We start from the raw sequence: 21,578 nt of genomic DNA, 5'->3' as shown, positions 1-21,578 counted from the left end.
TGTTTTTAAATTAGAACTCGTCTTAAATATGAGATGTGAACACTTTAATTTAATCGTTAAACCACTTAAAATTTTAAAATAATTTTATTATTTTGTATATATATATATATTAAGAGAGAAAATAATTATTAGAAAATAAAATCGATAACGTAGATTAGTGTGGTGGTTTATTAACTTTAAATATCATTATATATAAACTAGCATGTATCCCGTGCATTTGCACGAGTAATAATATAAAAAACCGTGAAAAAAATATTACGGTAAAATTTTTATGGGCGGGTCAACCCATAATCCGACCCAAGTATCCATTTACTCTCACATATATCCAAATTAACCACAGCTCTCAACCCGACAATCCGGACACTTTAAAAATTAAGCATCATTATATATATATATAGATTAATTAGTTAAAAAGTGGAACTTATATTGTTAAAATGTCACACGTTTATCAAATTTTGGGTTGAATTTAAATATAAAATGTTATTAGCCTAGTTGGTTAAAAGGTTTTATTTGTGTTGTTAGGTTGTAAGTTCGAACCATACCTATAGCATTTTTAATTTTATTTTTAATCGTTTTAAGTTTATGGGCGGGTCAACCCACAATCCGACCCAAGTATCCATTTACTCTCACATATATCCAAATTAACCACAGCTCTCGACCCGGCAATCCGGACACTTTAAAAATTAAGCATCATTATATATATATTAGTTAGTTAAAAAGTTGAACTTATATTGTTAAAATGTCACGCGTTTATCAAATTTTAGGTTGAATTTAAAATATAAAGTGTTAATAGCCTAGTTGGTTAAAAGGTTGTAATTGTGTTGTTAGGTTGCAAGTTTGAATCATACCTATAACATTTTTTATTTTATTTTTAACCATTTTAAGTTTATGGGTGGGTCAACCTACAATCCGACCCAAGTATCCATTTACTTTCACATATATCCAAATTAACCATAGTTCTCGACCCGGCAATCCGGACACTTTAAAAATTAAGCATCATTATATATATATATAGATTACTTAGTTAAAAAGTTGTACTTATATTGTTAAAATGTCAAGCGTTTATCAAATTTTGGGTTGAATTTAAAATATAAAGTGTTATTAGCCTAGTTGTTTAAAATGTTGTATTTATGTTGTTAGGTTGCATGTTCGAACCATACCTATAGCATTTTTAATTTTATTTTTAACCGTTTTAAGTTTATGGGCGGGTCAACCCATAATCCGACCCAAGTATCCATTTACTCTCACATATATCCAAATTAACCACAGCTCTCGACCCGGCAATCCGGACACTTTAAAAATTAAGCATCATTATATATATATAGATTAGTTAGTTAAAAAGTGGAACTTATATTGTTAAAATATCACGCGTTTATCAAATTTTGGGTTGAATTTACAATATAAATTATTATTAGTCTAGTTGGTTAAAAGGTTGTGCTTGTTTTGTTAGGTTGCAAGTTCGAACCAAACCTATAACATTTTTAATTTTATTTTTAACCGTTTTAAGTTTATGGGCAGGTCAACTCACAATCCAACCCAAGTATCCATTTACTCTCACATATATCCAAATTAACCACAGCTCTCGACCCGGCAATTCAGATACTTTAAAAATTAAGCATCATTATATATATATATATATATATAGATTAGTTAGTTAAAAAGTTGAACTTATATTGTTAAAATGTCACGCGTTTATCAAAGTTTAGGTTGAATATAAAATATAAAGTGTTATTAGCTTAGTTGGTTAAAAGATTGTATTTGTGTTGTTAGGTTGCAAGTTTGAACCATATCTATAGCATTTTTAATTTTATTTTTAACCGTTTTAAGATTATGGGCGGGTCAACCCACAATCCGACCCAAGTATCCATTACTTTCACATATATCCAAATTAACCATAGCTCTCGACCCGGCAATCCGGACACTTTAAAAATTAAGCATCATTATATATATATATATATAGATTAGTTAGTTAAAAAGTTGTACTTATATTGTTAAAATGTCACGCGTTTATCAAATTTTGGGTTGAATTTAAAATATAAAGTGTTATTAGCCTAGTTGGTTAAAAGGTTGTATTTGTGTTGTTAGGTTGAATGTTTGAACCATACCTATAACATTTTTAATTTTATTTTTAACCGTTTTAAGTTTATGGGCGGGTCAACCCATAATCCGACCCAAGTATCCATTTACTCTCACATATATCCAAATTAACCACAGCTTTCGACCCGACAATCCGAACACTTTAAAAATTAAGCATCATTATATATATATATATTATTAAATTATTTCTCCTATTATAATTATTAATTTTTTATTTTTAATTAAATTTTATTTTATTTTATTTTATTAATCAACTTTTGTTTTTGTTGGTGTATTATAGATATTCTTTTTTTTTACATTTATATAAAATATATATTATCGTATTAATAATTTTATATTTAAAATATTTATTTATTTTTATATATAAATATTATAATATACATAATAATAAAATCTAAAAATTTTATTGACAATAAAATTAATTTCTTTTTCTTAATTAATTTTATTTATTTTCTATTTATTTAACATTTTTCTTTCACTCTTCAAATTTATTTCAAAAGTAGTCCTTTGTCATTACTACTCAGGAATTCCTAGTCTCAGTCCTTCCTCAATTGCTTAAGCTAGGGACCAAATGGCCTTAAAGATTAGGCTATTTAATTTTTTTTGTTGACTCCGCAAAAAGTGTTAGTGACACTTTTATACTTTTTTTTACGAAATTTTCCTTGTCGCGAGACGCAACCGGCATTTGCGAGACGATTTTTTTTAAAAAAATTTTTCGTCTCGCGATTGTCGGGTGCGTCTCGTGAATACCGGTTGCGTCTCGCGAATGCTGGGTGCATCTCGCGAATGTCGGGTGCGTCTCGCGGGTGCGTCTCGCGAATGCCGGTTGCGTCTTGCAACAAAGGAATTTTCGTCCAAAAAAAATAAAAGTGTCACCAGCGGTTTTTTTTAAGCGCCGACACTTTTTACAATTAAGGGTATCTTCAGTGTCATCTCATCAAATTTCCCGGGCTGAGGTGGGGTTAAGTCCACCCCTAATCTTTTTTACAGGTGATTGGTAACTTACCGAGGTTGTAAACGTGGTGTCACTTCCCATTGGGTTACATATGTCTTACTTAATGTCAAAACCCACATTTGACTTGTTTTTTAAAAGACACTTTATTAATAATGTATATTTTTTTAATATTAAATATTTGTAATAAACACTAGAATTAAAGCATTAATTTAATTAAATTATAAGAAATTGTTTTTAAACAACTAATAATGTTCCATCTAAATTATTTTTAACTCATATCTTTAAAAAAAAATTAATAGTTAAAATATTAAAATAACTTATTTTTTACAATATCCATTTAAAATATTAATAAAATATGTGAATGAATTCCCTAGAAAAAAAAAATTTTACGTTAAAATTGGAATATGACATGTAACATTTTTATTAATTTTTAATTTAATTTATTATTTTTTTATTTAATTATTAAAAATTGGGTCAAATTTACGTTTATTCTCGCTTATTTTATCCATAAATTTCTCGCTATTTTTTTATACACAACTTAAATATTTTTCAAGCCTATCCCAACTCAAATTTTTGAGTCATTCTGTATATTTTCAATATTTACAACTTCGAAGATGACTGCAATTTCTAGATTAGAGACCAACCAAAGGGAGCAAAACAAATATGGCGAAGAGATTCTCAATCCTCAACAGTCTCTCACGGTATCATCCCCTTCCTTTATTGTCTGTTGTTACAGTATTTCGTTATTTGCTGCGTTAATTGATTGAATTTTGAGTTGAAAATATTCTGTATTGAAGGAAATTGTTCACTACAAGCGCTACCTTGATTATTCTAAAGGTTCATAGCTTTTTGCAATGTTACTAATTTTTATGTTTTTGTGATGCACTTCATTTAAAGGTACAAGATTTTCAATCATCAGTAGTCTCTCACGGTACCATCCTCTCACTCAATTACCTGTTACAGTATTTCGTTGTTTGCAAGAATATGAATCAGATGTAATCCTCAACAATCTCTCATGCATGGTACCATCCCCTCTCTCTATTATTTGTTACATTTTTTCGTTGTTCACTACGTTATTTGTTGTATTATGGGTTGAAAATATTCTAGATATAAGGAAGTTCTACTTCATTTGTTCGCACACGTCTGAAGAAAGGAGCAGCAACCAAGAATCTCATTCTCCTCATTACTTTTCTACAATGTTAAAGCTGAGATGCCGAAACCAGACATTATGGTTGATATTCAATCACTTATTTGTATATGTGTTGTGGTTTTGTTTGTGTGATTCATTATATGGATGAAGATAGATTTTGTTTCATTTGTTAGACTCACCACGAAGAAAGGAAAAGGTGAAGCTAGCTAGAACTGAGAAGGCGAAGTCTTTCGCCACACGTCTGAGGACATCAAAGGATCTCATTTCTTCTTTACCGTGTTACAGACGAGATGTCGAAGCCATACATCAGGTTAGATATTTGATCTCTTATTTGTGTATGTGTTGTGGTTTCATTTGATCAATTATGCTTAATTTGTTAGGCTCGATGTGAAGAAAGGAAAGTGTGACCCTTTAACTGATGCTGGAATTGGGAAGCCTCTAGAAGTCACGAAGATAAAGATCAAATTAATGAAGTGTGGTAGAATTCAAATAGTCACTTTTGGAGATCGACCGTCATAATATTTAATTATCTAGTAATAAAGTTTATTTACTTCTTTTTGGAGAGTTGTTCTTCTTAGTTTTGCCTATTTGTAGGCCTTTTTGTAATCGTGAAAGACAACTCACTTTTGATATAATAATTACTTTGAGCTTTAAGCTTGTTTAGAAATTTATCTTCTATTTATCTTGCTCTAAACTATTTTGGTGGATTCCTAGAGTGAAGAGTGTCGATTGATTTCTTGTGTTACTTCATATCTCTCTAATTTCTCGGTGTCAAAGTGGTATCAGAGCTTTGGTTTACAATGGTTGGTCGGAGAAGAAGAGGACCAAACGATGATGAACCTAAACCTCGTCAAAGAGACCTTCGTGATATTGAGTTAGAAGATTTAAGGAGACAAGTGCAGCAACTCGAACAACGCCTTGCGTGTGGCGAATATCGTGAACATGATGTTGATGGTCATAATTCAGATGATGATTCAAGAATTAATGATGAGGATTTCAATCCATTTCATGATGATAATGACGCAAGTGACCGTGCATCTCGTGGTCAACGGTTCCAAAGAAACAATGTCCGCCATAGGTTTTTGGATTTTAAAGTTGATATTCCAGATTTTGAAGGAAGAAATAATCCTGATGAATTCATTGACTGGCTCAATACCGTTGAGAGAATTTTTGAGTTCAAAGATGTTCAAAAAGATAACAATGTGAAGTTAATGGTTATCAAATTAAAAAAATATGCGTCCATTTGGTGGGAACACCTTAAGAAGCAACGTGTGCGTGATGGAAAGAAAAAGATCAAAACATGGGACAAAATGAAGGAGTTAAGGAGGAAATTTTTGCCAAATAATTATCGCCAAGATACTTTTCTCAAATATCACAACTTCAGGTAGAAGGATCTATCTGTGGAAGACTACGTGGCTGAATTTGAAAATCTTATGATGCGATGCGATGTTTTAGAGCCGGAAGAACAAACTATTGCTCGTTTTCTTGGAGGGCTACGATATGAAATTGGAAATGTGGTCCAATTGCAGAAATATTTGACATATAATGATGTATGTCAATTGGCTCTCAAAGTTGAAAAACAACAAAAAAAATCGAGTCATTTTGGGGGACGTTTCTCATCGGGTGGTGGTGCCTATAACCGAGGAAGTGCTTCTACTTCCAAGAACAGTCCAGCTATAAAAGACGTAAAACATAAATATTTTACAAGTAAGGATGGTGGTGCTGCTAGTTTTGAAAAATTAAGTGGTACAACTAATCAAAAAACTTGTTTCAAGTGCAAAGGGTTCAGACATTTTGCCGTTGATTGTCCAAATCGAAGAATCATTACTCTCGTTGAGGAAGAATATGAAGAAGAGAATGAAGAGACAACACCAATTTACGATGAATGTAACGAGGAGGGAGATATCACTTATGAAGATTATGGGGAAGCTTTAGTAATACGGCGTATCCTCAACACCACTTATGTTCCAGATGATTCATGGCTTCGTAATAATATTTTTCACACTAGATGCACGTCAAATGGCAAGGTGTGTGACATCATTGTCGATGGAGGAAGCTGCGAAAATGTTGTGGCTACAGCTATGGTGGAGAAGCTGCAATTAAAAACCGAAAATCATCATCGACCTTACAAATTATCATGGCTTCGGAAAGGTAATGAAGTAAAGGTAAATAATCGATGTCTCGTTCAATTTTCTATTGGAGAAAAGTACAAAGATGAAGTTTGGTGTGATGTTATCCCTATGGATGTTTGTCATTTGCTTCTTGGAAGAACTTGGCAATTTGATAGGAAAACGCAACATGATGGATTCAAAAATACCTATACTTTTATAAAAGATGGCGAGAAAATAATTTTGGGACCTTCAAGAATGAAGGACATTGTTAAACCATCAAAGGAAGAAGGAAATAATTTGCTCGCCAAATCACAATTTGAGGATGTAATGAATGAATCATTAGGGGCGTTTGCATTGGTGGTTTTGGGAGAAAACAAGGAAGATAATATTATTCCTCTACAAGTGCGACCTTTTTTACAAGAATTTGTTGATGTCGTACCTGAAGAGATTCCTACGGGTCTTCCTCCCATGCGAAATATTCAACATTGTGTTGATCTAATCCCTGGTGCGTCAATCCCAAATAAAGCTGCTCATAGAATGAATCCTAAGAAATATGAAGAGTTGCAGCGACAAGTTGAAGACTTGCTGGCAAGAGGTCTTATACAAGAAAGTAAGAGTCCTTGTGCTGTGTCAGCACTTCTTGTGCCAAAAAAAGATGGTTCGTGGCGTATGTGTGTTGATAGTAGGGCGGTGAATAAAATCACGATCAAATACCGTTTTCCTATTCCTTGCCTCGATGATCTCTTTGATCAACTTCACGGCTTCAAAATTGGTTTCAAGATTGATTTACGGAGTGGCTATCATCAAATTCGAATGCGGCATGGAGATGAGTGGAAAACCGCTTTCAAGACCAGAGATGGTCTTTACGAGTGGCTGGTTATGCCATTTGGACTTTCTAATGCACCATCTACATTTATGCGACTTATGAATCACATGTTTAAACCATTTATTGGGAAATTTGTTGTTGTCTATTTTGACGATATTCTTGTGTACAGCTCTAGTCCAGAAGAGCATTTAAATCATCTTCGACAAGTTTTTAGGGTGCTAAGAGAATAGAAGTTATATGCCAATTTGAAGAAATGTCACTTCTTCACTGACAGCCTCGTCTTTTTGGGCTACAATATTTCTTCCGACGGTATCAAGATGGATCGAGACAAGATTGAAGCTATCTTAAGTTGGCCAATCCCTAAGACTATTCATGATATTCGGAGTTTTCATGGGTTGGCTTCATTTTACCGCAGGTTTATCAAAAATTTTAGCACTATCATTGCTCCTATAACTGAATGTTTGAAAGGTGGTAGTTTCAAGTGGACGGAGGAAGCATTAAAAAGCTTTGAACTTCTCAAGAAAAAAATCACGGAAGCTCCAATTTTGCAACTTCCAGATTTCGGAAGGGTATTTGAAGTAGATTGTGATGCTTCTAACGTGAAGATCGGAGGAGTTCTTAGCCAAGAAGGCAGACCCATTGCTTTCTTTAGTGAGATGATGAATAACTCTCGACGCAATTATTCAACATACGACAAGGAGTTCTTTGCCCTTGTTCGTACCTTGGATCATTGGCAACATTATCTCCTACACAAGGAGTTTGTTCTCTTCTCGGATCATGAAGCATTGAAGTAATTGAACTCACAACAAAAGTTGAACCCGCGACATGGAAAATGGGCCGAGTTTCTGCAAGCATTCAATTTTGTGATCAAGCACAAGTCTGGCGTGCTAAATCGAGGGGCAGATGCTCTTAGTCGAAGACATTCTTTGTTGTCTACATTGCTGTTACAAGTGCTTGAATTTGAGGTGATAAAAGATCTCTACAAAGATGATTTGTACTTCGGCAGAATTTGGGAGGAATTTTCAAAAGCTCCATTCAAGTTTTTCTTGATTGATGATGATTATCTCTTTAAAGGTACATTATTATGTATTCCAGATTGTTCATTAAGGCTAACAATTATCGATGAGACACACAACGGAGGTCTTGCGGGACACTTTGGAAGAGAAAAGACTCTTACACTCGTACAAGAAAATTTTTATTGGCCACGTATGGATTGAGATGTCAAGAAGTACATAGAGAGGTGCAGAGTGTGTCATATTGCTAAAAGTCATGGGCAAAATACGGGTTTGTACACACCTTTACCGGTACCATTATGTCCATGGGAAGATGTGAGTATGGACTTTGTTGTTGGGCTGCCACGCACTCAAAGGAACAAAGATTCGATTATGGTGGTCGTTGATCGGTTTTCAAAAATGATGCACTTTATTCCTTGCATCAAAACAATGGATGCCACTCATGTAGCTATTCTTTATTTTAAAGAGATTGTGAGGCTTCATGGCATTCCAAAGACAATAACCTCTGATCGGGATTCGAAATTTATGAGTCATTTCTGGCGAACGCTTTGGAAGAAACTTGGAACTAAACTTCAATTTAGTTCTTCTCACCATCCACAAACTGATGGACAGACAGAGGTTGTAAATCGGAGCTTGGGAAACCTTTTGAGAAGTTTGATTGGAAAGAATCCTCGCCAATGGGATGAGGTTTTGGCTCAAGCAGAGTTTGCTTACAATCGATCATCGAGTCAAACTACCGGGTCGAGTCCGTTCGAGGTTGTTTATGGTAAGAATCTCATCACTCCCATAGATCTAGCTCCAATACCTATTACTCATCATATAAGCAAGGATGGAGAAGATCGTGCTAAGGATATTAAGCAATTGCATGAGAAAGTTCGTCAAGAAATTATCAAGCACAATGAGAAATATCAAAGGGTGGCGAACAAGCATAGAAAGCGTTATGTTTTCAATGAAGGAGACTTGGTCTGGATTCACTTAAGAAATGAGCGTTTTCCTCGAGGTCGACATGGAAAATTACAGCCTAGAGCTGATGGTCCTTTTAGAATTTTGAAGAAGATTGGTGATAATGCTTACAAGGTAGAGTTACCAGGAAACTATGATGTCTCAACCACGTTCAATGTTTCTGATCTTTCACCATACATTGATGACGAACAAGTTCCAGATTCGATGTTGAATCTTCTCCAACCGGGGGAGAATGATGCTGGAATTGGGAAGCCTCTAGAAGTCAAGAAGATAAGATCAAATTAATGAAGTGTGGTAGAATTCAAATAGTCACTTTTGGAGATCGACCGTCATAATATTTAATTATCTAGTAATAAAGTTTATTTACTTCTTTTTGGAGAGTTGTTCTTCTTAGTTTTGCCTATTTGTAGGCCTTTTTGTAATCCTGAAAGACAACTCACTTTTGATATAATAATTACTTTGAGCTTTAATCTTGTTTAGAAGTTTATCTTCTATTTATCTTGCTCTAAACTCTTTTGGTGGATTCCTAGAGTGAAGAGTGTCGATTGATTTCTTGTGTTACTTCATATCTCTCTAATTTCTCGGTGTCAGTAACTGAGAAGGAGAAGGCTATCGCCTCACATCTGAAAAAGGGAACAGCAACTAAGGATCCTAACAAGCCTAAGAGTCATCCCTTCTTTGTCTTCATGTACCTTTTTTCTTTCATATTATTTTTAGTATTATTCTCTTTAAATCATCCTTACCCTTATTCAGTACAAGCTATAGCAGAATCTTGAAAAATGATCACAATTATTTGTTTGTTGATCAAACTTGTAAGTGAAGACTTTGATTAGAAGATCATGGAGTATTTCATTAAGTTGATCAAGAAAAAACATGAAAATGACATTAACAAGGACATCAAAGTACTTGGAAATCATATAAATGACATTAACAAGTAAAATCATGTAAAGAGAAGTTGAACGTGCAAAAAAAAAAAACACCAAGTAGCCAACACCATATCTGTGTTGAAATTAATACCTCTTCAACAAGGACAACAAAACACTTGGAAAACTGAGAAGAGTAGTTGAACATGTAAAAAAACACTAAATAGCCAACACCATATGTGTTGAGATTGAATCTCTCTTTGATGAGGTTGATTTTTCAGAGCATTAAATATAGCCATGTTTGAGAAGTTGAACAATTGCTTGTTTAAAAAGACCATGGGGCCAGTAAAGAAGGCAATGAAGGTTGATGCTGGTTTGCAGAAGATTTAAATAGACTAGAGCCATGTTTGAGGAGTTGGAAAGACCACGAGGCATGTGAAGAAGGCTATAGATGCTGATGGTTTGTAGAAGAGTCAAATAGACTAGAGCCAAATTTGAGGAGTTGAACAATGATTTGTTTAGAAAGACTATGAGGTTAGTGAAGAAGGATATGGATGATGTTGGCTTGCAAAAAAGCCAAATGGACAAAATTGTTCTTGCTAGTGGTAGTGCAAGGATTCCCAAGGTTCAACAACTCTTGAATGATTACTTTAATGGGGAGGTACCCAACAAGATTATTTCGTCAATCCAGATGAATAGTTGCTTATGGTACTATTGTACAAGGAGGCATTTTGAGTGGAGATGGTGGTGAAGAAACCAAATGTATAACTTTTAGTTTATATATCTATTAATGAAAAATGGTTGGACGGAGAGGAGAAAGAATAAAATGTTAAGAATTGAATTATAAATATCCTTCGTTTGCATGTTACCCTTCTTATCCTTGAAATTGAGATTGTTGGAGGAGTAATTATAAAATTAATTCTAAGAAATATTGTCATTACAACCAATGTTAGGTATTGGTTGGCCCAACATTGTGACATAATCTCTAGTAACCCACTTACTGGACTTGACCTAATAATATAAATAGATATTACTCTTTTGGTGGGAGGCAAATGTCAAACTCCTTTGTGGTGTTTAGATGCTAGTGAAAGGGTTGTCTCCTTGGTGTGAGGTAGTGGTGCAATGGAATCGATAAACAAGAGGACTGGGCCAAACTCCAATCACATTCACACCCAACAGTGGTATCAGAGTTAGAGTTTAGGATTTGTAAATGGAGTTTGAGATTGAGTTGAAGAATATGAGTTATCTTCACCAATAAGCGCATATATGTTTCTTCTTTCATCTTGCTGCTTTTATTTTCTGCTTCTGCTGCTACTGGAGGAAGAAGAAAGTCGTCGCCTCTAGAAAAGAAGCTGTTGCTGTCTTGTTCAACCGTTATCGGTGTCGCGTTTATCGCGACCGCTAAGAATCAAAGCCTCTGTCGTGCCGCTGCTGAGAAGACGAAGCAGCAAATCCCCGAGCGAGGTGGGTAAGTCGAAACTTTATTTGAGTTTTGCAAGGTATCATAGCTTGAACCCTCCTATTAATTTCTGTCAATTAATTATTGATTGCTTTTAATTTGTTTGATAGCATGTCTGGTGTTAATCAATATAGTATAGTTATGTTTGATGGAAAAACTAATTTTAGCATTTGGAAACAAAAAATGGAATGTGTTTTGATTCAGAAAAAATGCTTTAAAGCTATTAGTCAGGTTTATGCTGCTACTGATACCGTTGAAAAAAATAATAAAATGAATGAAAATGCATGTGCCTCTATATACTTGAACTTATCTGATTCTGTGATGAGAAAAATTGGTAATTTAGAGTGTGCAAAACCTTGTGGGATAAATTGTCTGAACTTTATACTAAAACTTCTCTACCTAATAAAATGTTCTTACTTGAAAAGTTTTTTAAATTTAGATTGGATATGTCCAAAGACATTGAAGATAATTTAGATATTTTCACTAAACTTATTTCTGATATTAAGTTGTGTGGTGATAAGAACATTGATGAGTATGCCCCCATTGTCTTGTTGAATGTTATTTCTGATTCTTTTAATGATATGAAGTCTATCATTAAGTATGGTAGAGACAGTGTCACTATTGATATTATTGTCAATGGTCTTAAGAGTAAGAAGATAGATTTGAGACACTCTAAGAGGATTAAAACAGTCTAGTGGGGAAGTCATGCATGTGAGAGATAGATCTCAGGGTAGGTCGAATGCCCAAAAGAATGTTAGTAATGAGAGTTCTGGTAAGAAATCTCATCCTACTAGTAAAAGCAGATCTAAGTATAGGTCTAGTGCTAGAAATTGTTATAATTGTCATGAGTCTGGTCATTTTATCAAGTACTTTCATAAGCCTAAGAGAAATCAGAATGTTGAAAATGTTAATGTGGCTGTTTGTGAGGGCAATATGGGTGATATTTTTATGATTAATAATTTATGTGATTATGCTATCTTGAACTCTGCGTTATCTGATTCTTTGTACAAATCTGATTGTCTAGTTGACTCTGGTTGTACCTTTCATGTGACTCAATTTAGAGATTTGTTTTCTAACTATAAAGAGATTGAACATAGTTTTGTATCTATGGCAAATTCGAAAAATTGCAATGTGTTAAGAATAGGTAATGTACACTTAAGGTTCTCTTGTGGTTCTGTGTTTATTTTGAAGAATGTGAGGCATGTTCCTGATTTGCGTTATAATTGGTTGTCTTGTGCATCTCTTGAGAATGATGGTTTGGAGGGAAAGTGTAGGAAATGTGTTATGAAAATTTTGTGTGGGTCTCTTGTTATCTTTACTACTAAAAAGATGAACAATCTGTATGTGTGTCATGTTGAGACTTCTTGTGACTCTGTGAACTCTATGATTGGTGATAAATATGTTCTTTGGCATAATAGATTAGGTCACATGAGTAACAAAGGTCTAGAAATTTTGCATAAAGGTGGTCACTTTGGTAGTGATAAATTGTCCCTCATCCCTTCAGTGAATCATGTGTGCTAGGAAAACATCATAAGGTGAGTTTTCCCATCTCTTCCTACCCAAACGTGTCTAAATGTACTGATATTCTTGAATATTTGCATGCTGATGTGTGGTGTCCCTCTAGTGTTGTTACACATGGAGGAACCAATATTTTATGTCCATCATTGATGATTATTTTAGGAAAGTTTAGGTGTTATTTTTGAAACATAAGTATGATTCTTTTGAAAAGTTTAAGGAGTGGAAAATTTTGATTGAGAATCAAACAGGTAAGAGAATCAAAACTCTTAGGACATATAATGGTCTTGAGTTCTGTAATAAACAGATGAATAATTTATGTGTTACTTGGGGTATTAAAAGACATAGGTTTGTGCCGTACACACCACAACAAAATGATGTTGATGAGATGATGAATATGACACTTTTAGAGAGGGTGAGAGCTATGTTAGCGTCATTTGGGTTGTCTAAGAAGTTTTGGGGAATACTTTGCACACTTTTTCTTATTTAATAAATAGGTCCCCTAGTGTTCCCTTAGGGGAGAAATGTCCTAAGTCTGTGTTTTTAGATAAACCTCTTGATTTGAGCAACTTGAAATTTTTTGGCTGTGTTGGCTATGTGCATTAGAAGGTTGACAAGTTGGGACCTAGGTTCAAGAAATGTGTGTTCTTAGACTACCCTGAAGGAGTAAAAGGTTATAGGCTTTGGGATATGAGTGAACCTAGGCTTAGGATTATGATAAGTAGAGATGTTGTCTTTAATGAGAATGATTTTCCTTGATTGCCTATGTCCCTCACTCCTATTAATGATGCTCCTAATAAGGTGGAGCATGTGCATGTAGTTTTTGATCAACCTGATGAACATGATGTGAATGTTCTCAATGAGGTAGAGCATGATATTGATGATTTGCATGATTCAAATATTTTGTCTAATTCACATGATTTTCTTGATGATTTGAATGATTCAAATGTGTTGTCTGATTCACATGATTTGTTTGATGATTTGCATGACTATCAACATGCTAAGAATATAAGTAGAAGAACTGTTAGAGTGTCTGCTAGATTTAGGGATGATAATTTAAATAATTGCAATATGTCTAAATTTGCTTTTAACATGTTTAAATCCCTAAACTATAATGAGCCTAGCTCTTACAAAGAAGTTTTGAGGTCTAAGTTTTCTACTAAATGGATTGTTGCTATGAATAATGAGATGAATTCCATGAGAATCAATGATACCTTATAATTGCTCTTTAGTGGATTGCAAGTGGTTGTATAAGGTTAAGTAAGAGTCTGAAAAAGTTAGAATCAAGGCTAGATTAGTAGCCAAGGGATTTACTCAAAAAAAGGGAATATATTATGTTGAAATTTTCGTTCATGTTGTCAAATTCACTACTGTTAGAATTATGTTTGCTTTAGTTGCTCACTTTAAGCAAATGGATGTTACTACTACTTTCTTACATGGTGAACTTGATAAAAATATTTATATGCATCAACCTGAGGGGTTTGTTGACTCCAAGTTGCTTGATAATGTTTGTTTGTTAAAAAAAAACCTTGTATGGTTTAAAACAATCTCCTAGGCAATGGAATATCAAGTTCGATAAGTGCATGCAATCTTTGATGTTTAAAAAGAGTTCTTCTGATCATTGTCTTTACTTCAAGAATATAGATTGTGCCTGTATTTCTTTTATTGTATGTGGATTACATGTTGATTGTTAGCTCATTTTGAAGTCTGTTATGCATGTGCAAAAATTGCTTTGTGAAAATTTTGACATGAAAGACTTAAGTGATGCTAAGAAGATTTTGGACATTAATATCATTAGAGATAGAACAAAATTTTCTCTTGTGTTGAATTAAAGTGCATATATTGCTAAAATTTTGAGTAAAATTTATATGTCTGATGCTAAATCTGTGAATGTGTCTCTTGCTTCCCATTTTGTGTGTAAGGATCAGTCTCCTAAGACTAAAACTGAAATAACTAAAATGAAGAATGTGCCTTATTCTAATGCCATAGGATCTATTATGTATCTCATGATTAGTACTAGTCCTAATATTGCATATATAATTAGTTGTTTGAGTAGATTTATGTCTAACCCTGGTATGCCTCATTGGAATGCTTTGAAATGACTTTTGAGATATTTGAAAACCACCATTCACGTTGGCTTGACTTTCTCTAAGTGTTCTGTAGGTACTAAGATAGTTAGTTATGTGGATTCAAATTATGCTAATGATATGGATAATAAAAGTCTACTACTTCCTATGTGTTTACTTTGTATGCCTCTTTCATAAGTTGAAAGTCTCAACTTCAACCTATTGTTGCTTTATCTACTACAGAATCTAAATATGTAGTTGTCACTGAAGCTTTTAAGGAAGCAATTTGGCTTAGGGCTGTTTTGTTTGAAATTGGTTTTCTTGACAAAAATGTGGTTGTGTTTTCTGATAGTCAATTTGTTATTCAATTGTGTAAAAATCCTATTTTTCATGATAGAACTAAGCACATTGATGTTAGGTTTCATTACATTCGGGATATTATTGAAAAGGGTATTGTTAAGTTAGAGAAAATTCCTTCGGAATTTAATCCTGCTGATATGAGTACTAAGTGTTTACCTGCTGAAATTTTTTTTCATGTCAACGGATTTTAAACTTTGACTTAGGGAAAGCTCTTTGAGGTTCGTCCTTTGTGGACATGGCATTCTTTGTGATCTTGCCTTCAATCTTTGTGATTTTCACATACTTTGTGCTCTTGCGTTTGATCTTTGTGATTTTCGCATGTTTTGTGCTATTGCGTTTGATCTTTGTGATTTCCGCATGCTTTGTACTTTTGTATTTGATCTTTGTGATTTTCACATTCTTTGTGCTCTTGCCCCTAGTCTTTGTGACACGAGTTTACCTTGAGTATTCTCTTTGTTGCCTCGGTGGTAATAAATTGGTGATGATGTGTATTGTGATTCCATGATTGTGTTTTGCACTACTTTGGGCCAAATGTGGAGATTGTTGGGTATTGGTTGACCCAATATTGTGGCCCAATCTATAGTAACTCACTTACTGGACTTGACCTAATAATATAAATAAATATTAATCTCTTTGTGGGAGGCAGACGTCAAGCTCTTTTGTGGTGTTTGGATGCTAGTGAAAGGGTTGTCACGGTGTGAGATAGTGGTGTAACAGAATCGATAAATAAGAGGACTGAGCCAAACTCCAATCACATTCACACCTAACAACCAATAAATCTTAAAATTTTACCACCTACCAAAATCAACATATCATTTATTTTGATAGGGGTTAGAATGTGGAAAGAGTATGCGAAAAGATTGCAAAAATCTTGGAAATTTTGATTTAAATAAAATTCCTCTTGCCCCTAGGTATATTTAACGTCACTCTTAATAATGACGGATATACTGTAAATATTGATTTGATAAAAAAAAAAATAGGGGAACTCCTCATTTGAAGTGGATGCAAATGGTATCTTAAATGTGAAAGATGAGGATAAGACTTTTGGGAAATCAAAAAAATTGCCATCACGACAAGGGTTAGTTGAGCCAGACTGATGGTGGTTAGGGAAGCGAAGAAATTTGCAAATGAAGACAAGAAGGGGAAAGAAAGGATCGTTACTCGTAACAATTTGAAAACGTATATACAAGTTTAAAAGCGATGAGAAATAGAATATGAAGCAGTGGTTAATGAGGCTCTTGTGTTTGCTAGATAATAACCAATCGGTAGAGAATGAAGATTATGATGAGAAGCTTAAAGAAGTGGAGGCGGTTTATCAAAGATCTAGCGGTGCTCTTGGAGTAGTCAGAGCTGGACCGGAGGAGGTTCTTGATGATAATTCCCGCGATGAACTTTAAATTGAATAATTTTGTTGTAGAGAAAGAACAAATGTGTATGATATAATAGTAAGAAAGAGCTTCTTATATATGTCATTGTAATTCTTTTCCTTATTATTATTGTCTTTTTTCAAACTATGAGCAAGAAATTTACTAAAGAGATTTATGACTACAATTTGCATAAACACATCTTCTATTAATACGTTATAACTCAAAAATTCTTATCTTATATTTCCTAATATAACATATAAATGCAATCGATGTAGAAAATCATTCACCTTATCAAAACAAATAAACATAATGAAAAGAAACATTTTGTTAATGTATGTTTTCAAATGTATAATCTTGGTTTAAAGTTAACTATCCTCATTCAGGCTATGTTGTGATATTGATAAAAAAAAAATTAATGCCTTGACAAAAGGTCTAGCTTTGACAAATAAGACTATGAAAAATAAGACTAATGGACCATCTAAATGGTGGTTGAGAAGAATGATCTAAAACATGGTTTTTTTTCAAAAAAGTAAATGATAAATACAAGAAGACCTATAGAGTATATATCCAGATATTCTCTTTTTTTAGGGGTGAAGTCATTTTCAATGTCAAACATTTGACTTCCTCTACATTGTCAAATATCTCATTTCTTTTACAATTTTATCCTTCATTATGTTGATTACTATAAACAAATTTAAAAGCATAAAAATATTTAATTAAGATATACTATAATAAAATAGACAAATCTTATATTTGAGTTTTAATGTTTAACAATTAGTTATAGTTTAATTATTATTCCATCAATTTTATATATTTACAAATACAATTGAAAAACTCTTTTAAATCTAATAAGCCTTATATTTTTTTATACATTCATTTTATTTTTATTTTGTTCAATCATGATTATTTGCTAGTTAGTTTAATGTTGCATATGATCTGAGATATTAAAAAATTGACTTAATATCTTCTATGTATGACCGGATATAGCACTCATATTTTTGTAGTTAATTTTTTATAATTATTATTTATGACATTTTTTTTAAAGATTAGGTTTAAGTTTGATTCAAATTATTAGTTTCTTATTCACTAATTACTCTCGTATATTTTGATAATATAGAATTTATTAGTATGCTATTGTTGTGTGTGTGATATTAATTACTCAATTTATTTAAAACAATTTCACCTCATACTTTAAAACTAATAATCTATTCAACTTATTTACAATAATTTATGTATCATATCTATTGACAAACACTTTTTGAATTTATTTAAACATACAATTTTGTTTTATAAAATAAAAAATATATATATGAAGAAGTAATTTTATCAAATTTTATTTTTTAGCTTAAATTAAGATGTGTGTGCCTTTTCTATTTTTTAACAATAATTTATATTATTGATATCTATGGTAGACAAACACTATGTGAATTTATTTAAAGATGCAATTTTGATATATAAAATTAAAACAAAATATGAAAAAGTATTTTTTATTAAAACTTTATTATTTAGCTTAAATTAAGTTGTGTGTGCCTTTTCAAATTTTCAACTAATAATTTTATGGGCACGTCTATATGGACCTATATACACACCGTGCACAAAACACACATTACCAGACGATTTATAACCAAAATTAAATTTTTTTTTTTAATATTTGAACATAAAATATTCAAACAAGTTTTCAAAAAAAAATATATACATTGTCCTGGCGGGACTCGAACCCGCGACAATATTCAAACAAGTTTTCAAAAAATATATATATAAATTGTCCCAGCGGGGCTCGAACCCGCGACCTTCGGCTCATAAGACCAACGCTCTAACCAACTGAGCTACGGGACAAGTATTCTTTAATTTTTAATAATAATTCTTCGTTTTTTATTATTTTTATATTATATTTGTTTATTTGTATATCATTTTAACCAAGTAACAATTCCAATTATAAACGCCAATCCAATTTTTTTTTTTCACTCCTTACTCCATGAATTATAAAAACATTTAAATGGATCTGTTAATGATAGTTTCAGGTGAAGGATAATAATATTTGTTTGTAGAGATTACAACAGTTTCTTTTAAAATAATAAAATTTGACAAGATATTTGATGAAATGGATTCTCATATTCAATTCTCCACGATTTGAAACATAGTTATTTTCCAAACAGATTACACCACTTCTAAAATAAAATTAGAATATGAGATAGAGTTAAGAATGAAAAATACTGAAAATTAAATATCACTTTATAACGGGATTGTAGCTCAATATATTATCTACATTATTGGTTTTATTTTTTCATTAGTGAACTCATATATTAGTCGTCCCTAGTAAGGTCAAACACAGACACACATGTCGACGAGAATGTTCGTGTGACCGTGTCTACCCTTGACCATAAAATATAATAAAAATTACATTTTGATTTTAATATGATTCCTTTTTTAGATATAAAATGTATATTTTACCTAATGCTTGTTTGACATTTTTTTTTTCAAGAAAATAAACTTGTTTGATTAGAAAATGAATTATTTAAGTTAACTAAAATATTTTAAAATGATATAAAATAAAGTAAGAAATTGAATAATCAAACCAAATTTATTATTAAGCCCTAATCAAGTTTCAATAACTTGTTTAAATATAAATCTATTTGAATGGCTGTTTTTTTTTCTTTCTAACAGCATTGGGCAATGATTAATTTTATTTTATTTCTTCAGTTGCAGGAGAAGAAATGGAGAAACGGACTAAGGTATCATTAGAGAAGATTCAATACGTCATAATTTATTTTTCTCGCATTCTCGTAATCCATTCTTGTTTTCAAGAGATTCCGAACTCAATATTTAAATCTCACAAAAAAAAATAATAATTCGAATTCATATATGTTGTATATATAGAATATTCTCTCAAGATATTAAATCTGAAGAATTATAACTATATTATTATATTTTAAGATTTAAAAAATTAATATTATTTTAAGTTTTCTCAATTTAAAATTAGATGTATGAATTTTAAAAATTTTACAAAAAAAAATATATTTAATATTAAATTCGAATATTAGAAAAAATTAAAAATATATATTTATATATATCTAAAAATTTGAAAATGACATATTAAAAATATTTTATTTTAAATTATTTTATAAATTTAAATATATTAAAGAAATTACTTGAAAATTTAAATTATAAAAAATAAATACAATTATGATGAAAGTATTTTATTTTAAATAAAATCATATGCACTGGTTTTGAAGTTTAACTTAGTTGAGTAGGTTTTGAGACTAAACCTCCCCAAACTACAACTTTTTTTAATATAAAAAAACCAACCAAAATCTATGTATTATATTATATTTATTCTTATGAATAAATATAGAATATTATTCTTTTTTAACAAATATCTTTTTAATATAAATGATTTATTATTTTAAAATATAATTTAATTTGACAAGTTAAATGTGTTGATTTTTGACTATGTTTAAAACATGAGCTTATGAGTCATAACTATCATATTCCACAATCCTATTCACTAATTACTCTTATATAATTTATTAGTATGATATTTTTTGTGTGATTAATATTAATTACTCAATTTATTTAATAGATTTCAGTTCATACTTTAAAATTAATAATTTATTTAACTCATTTAAAGTAATTTATATATCATATCTATTGTAGACTAATAATATTGTATTTATTTTAAAATTTAATTCTTTTTTATAAAATAAAAACTATGAAATAGTAATTTTTATTCAAGTTTATTATTAAGCTTAAATTAAGTTGTGCATTTCTTATTTTTCAACTAATAATTTGATTATGAGAAGTATAGTTTCAGACTTCAAACAACACAAGCACTATTTATAACTACTTCACAAAATTAATTTTTTATTTATAAGTTTTCATGTTTGAAAATACAAATATTCAATCTACTTTTTGAAATAAAAATAATATGAGTTATGACATAGTTAATATAATCAATTAAAATTTTAGTTAATTATTATTTTATTTTTAATAAATATTCAATTACTTTAATTGATTAAAAAATATATAATTAATTATTCATTTTTATAATGCTTTTATATAATATTTGTTTATTGTATATCACTTGATTTCTCATCACTTTAACCATTGCTCATGGCTCTTCCTATTTTCAATGCGAATTCAATAATTTTATTTTTACTTTATTATATTAATTATTAAATATATTCCAATTGAAGAATAAAAACATTTAAATGGGTGTCTTAATTTTGGGTGAAAAGAATAATAATATATTTTGAAACAATCAAATTTGGATTATAATATTTTTTTCTTTTAAAAGAATAAAATTTGACAAGTAAAACATATTTTTTGATTCAACATTCATGTTTGGTTACTTATATGAGAAAGCGCCCTTAATAACTTAATAAATGCTAACTTATATGTTTTATGAACTAAAATTACATTATAGAATGATATCTTTCTTTACAAATTTTATTTTTTGGATTCATGTATTAATCGGGTTTAAAGTTATGCAAACTTGTATATAATGTTATTGAGTCATAAAATTATAATAAACACGTCGTGTTAAAGTAGAGCTTACACGCGATACACACGCAATACACACGCGATACGTTTGTCTCGGGTCTGATTTTGACCATAAAATATCCTTAAAGATAAATTTTGATTTTAAGATAATTTATTCTTTATATCTAAAATGTAAATATTATCTAGCATTTGTTTTTATATTTTGTTTTTCAATTAATAGAAGAAAATAAACTTGTTTTATTATAAAATGAATGATTTAAGTTGACTAAAATATTATAAAAATAAAGTAAGAAAATGAATAATCAAAATACCCATTTTTAAGCCCTAATCAAG

At 31.2% G+C, this 21,578-nt stretch overlaps 2 protein-coding genes and 1 non-coding gene across 3 annotated transcripts; 2 read left to right on the top strand and 1 right to left on the bottom strand.

Annotated features, from left to right (window-relative positions):
• Positions 1-5,638: 5,638 nt before the first annotated feature.
• Positions 5,639-7,369, top strand: LOC124930564. The gene has a single exon (XM_047470897.1). It carries the CDS (start codon positions 5,639-5,641, stop codon positions 7,367-7,369), a length of 1,731 nt encoding a protein of 576 aa, XP_047326853.1.
• Positions 7,370-10,507: 3,138 nt separating this feature from the next.
• LOC124930563 (chaperone protein DnaK-like) lies at positions 10,508-16,775 on the top strand. Its single transcript, XM_047470896.1, has 4 exons — positions 10,508-10,639; positions 11,238-11,442; positions 15,262-15,519; positions 16,630-16,775. The coding sequence occupies exons 1-4, from the start codon at positions 10,508-10,510 to the stop codon at positions 16,773-16,775; spliced, it is 741 nt and encodes a 246-aa protein (XP_047326852.1).
• A 1,732-nt stretch (positions 16,776-18,507) lies between these two features.
• TRNAI-UAU lies at positions 18,508-18,581 on the bottom strand. The gene has a single exon. It is a non-coding gene; the product is annotated as a tRNA-Ile (tRNA).
• Positions 18,582-21,578: the final 2,997 nt, after the last annotated feature.

The sequence above is a fragment of the Impatiens glandulifera genome, chromosome 3 (genome assembly GCF_907164915.1).
Source record: "Impatiens glandulifera chromosome 3, dImpGla2.1, whole genome shotgun sequence".
In the NCBI taxonomy this organism is placed as follows: domain Eukaryota; kingdom Viridiplantae; phylum Streptophyta; class Magnoliopsida; order Ericales; family Balsaminaceae; genus Impatiens; species Impatiens glandulifera.
The sequence above is the reverse complement of the archived record's forward strand: the minus strand, read 5'-3'. Positions and strand labels throughout refer to the sequence as shown.

Coding starts and splice junctions, on each gene's coding strand:
- LOC124930564 (XM_047470897.1), top strand. CDS start 5,639: ATGCGATGCGATGTTTTAGAGCCGGAAGAACAAACTATTGCTCGTTTT.
- LOC124930563 (XM_047470896.1), top strand. CDS start 10,508: ATGAGGTTAGTGAAGAAGGATATGGATGATGTTGGCTTGCAAAAAAGC. Junction 11,443..15,261: donor GCAGCAAATCCCCGAGCGAG/GTGGGTAAGTCG, acceptor TATCTACTACAG/AATCTAAATATGTAGTTGTC. Junction 15,520..16,629: donor ATTTAATCCTGCTGATATGA/GTACTAAGTGTT, acceptor TGTGTTTGCTAG/ATAATAACCAATCGGTAGAG.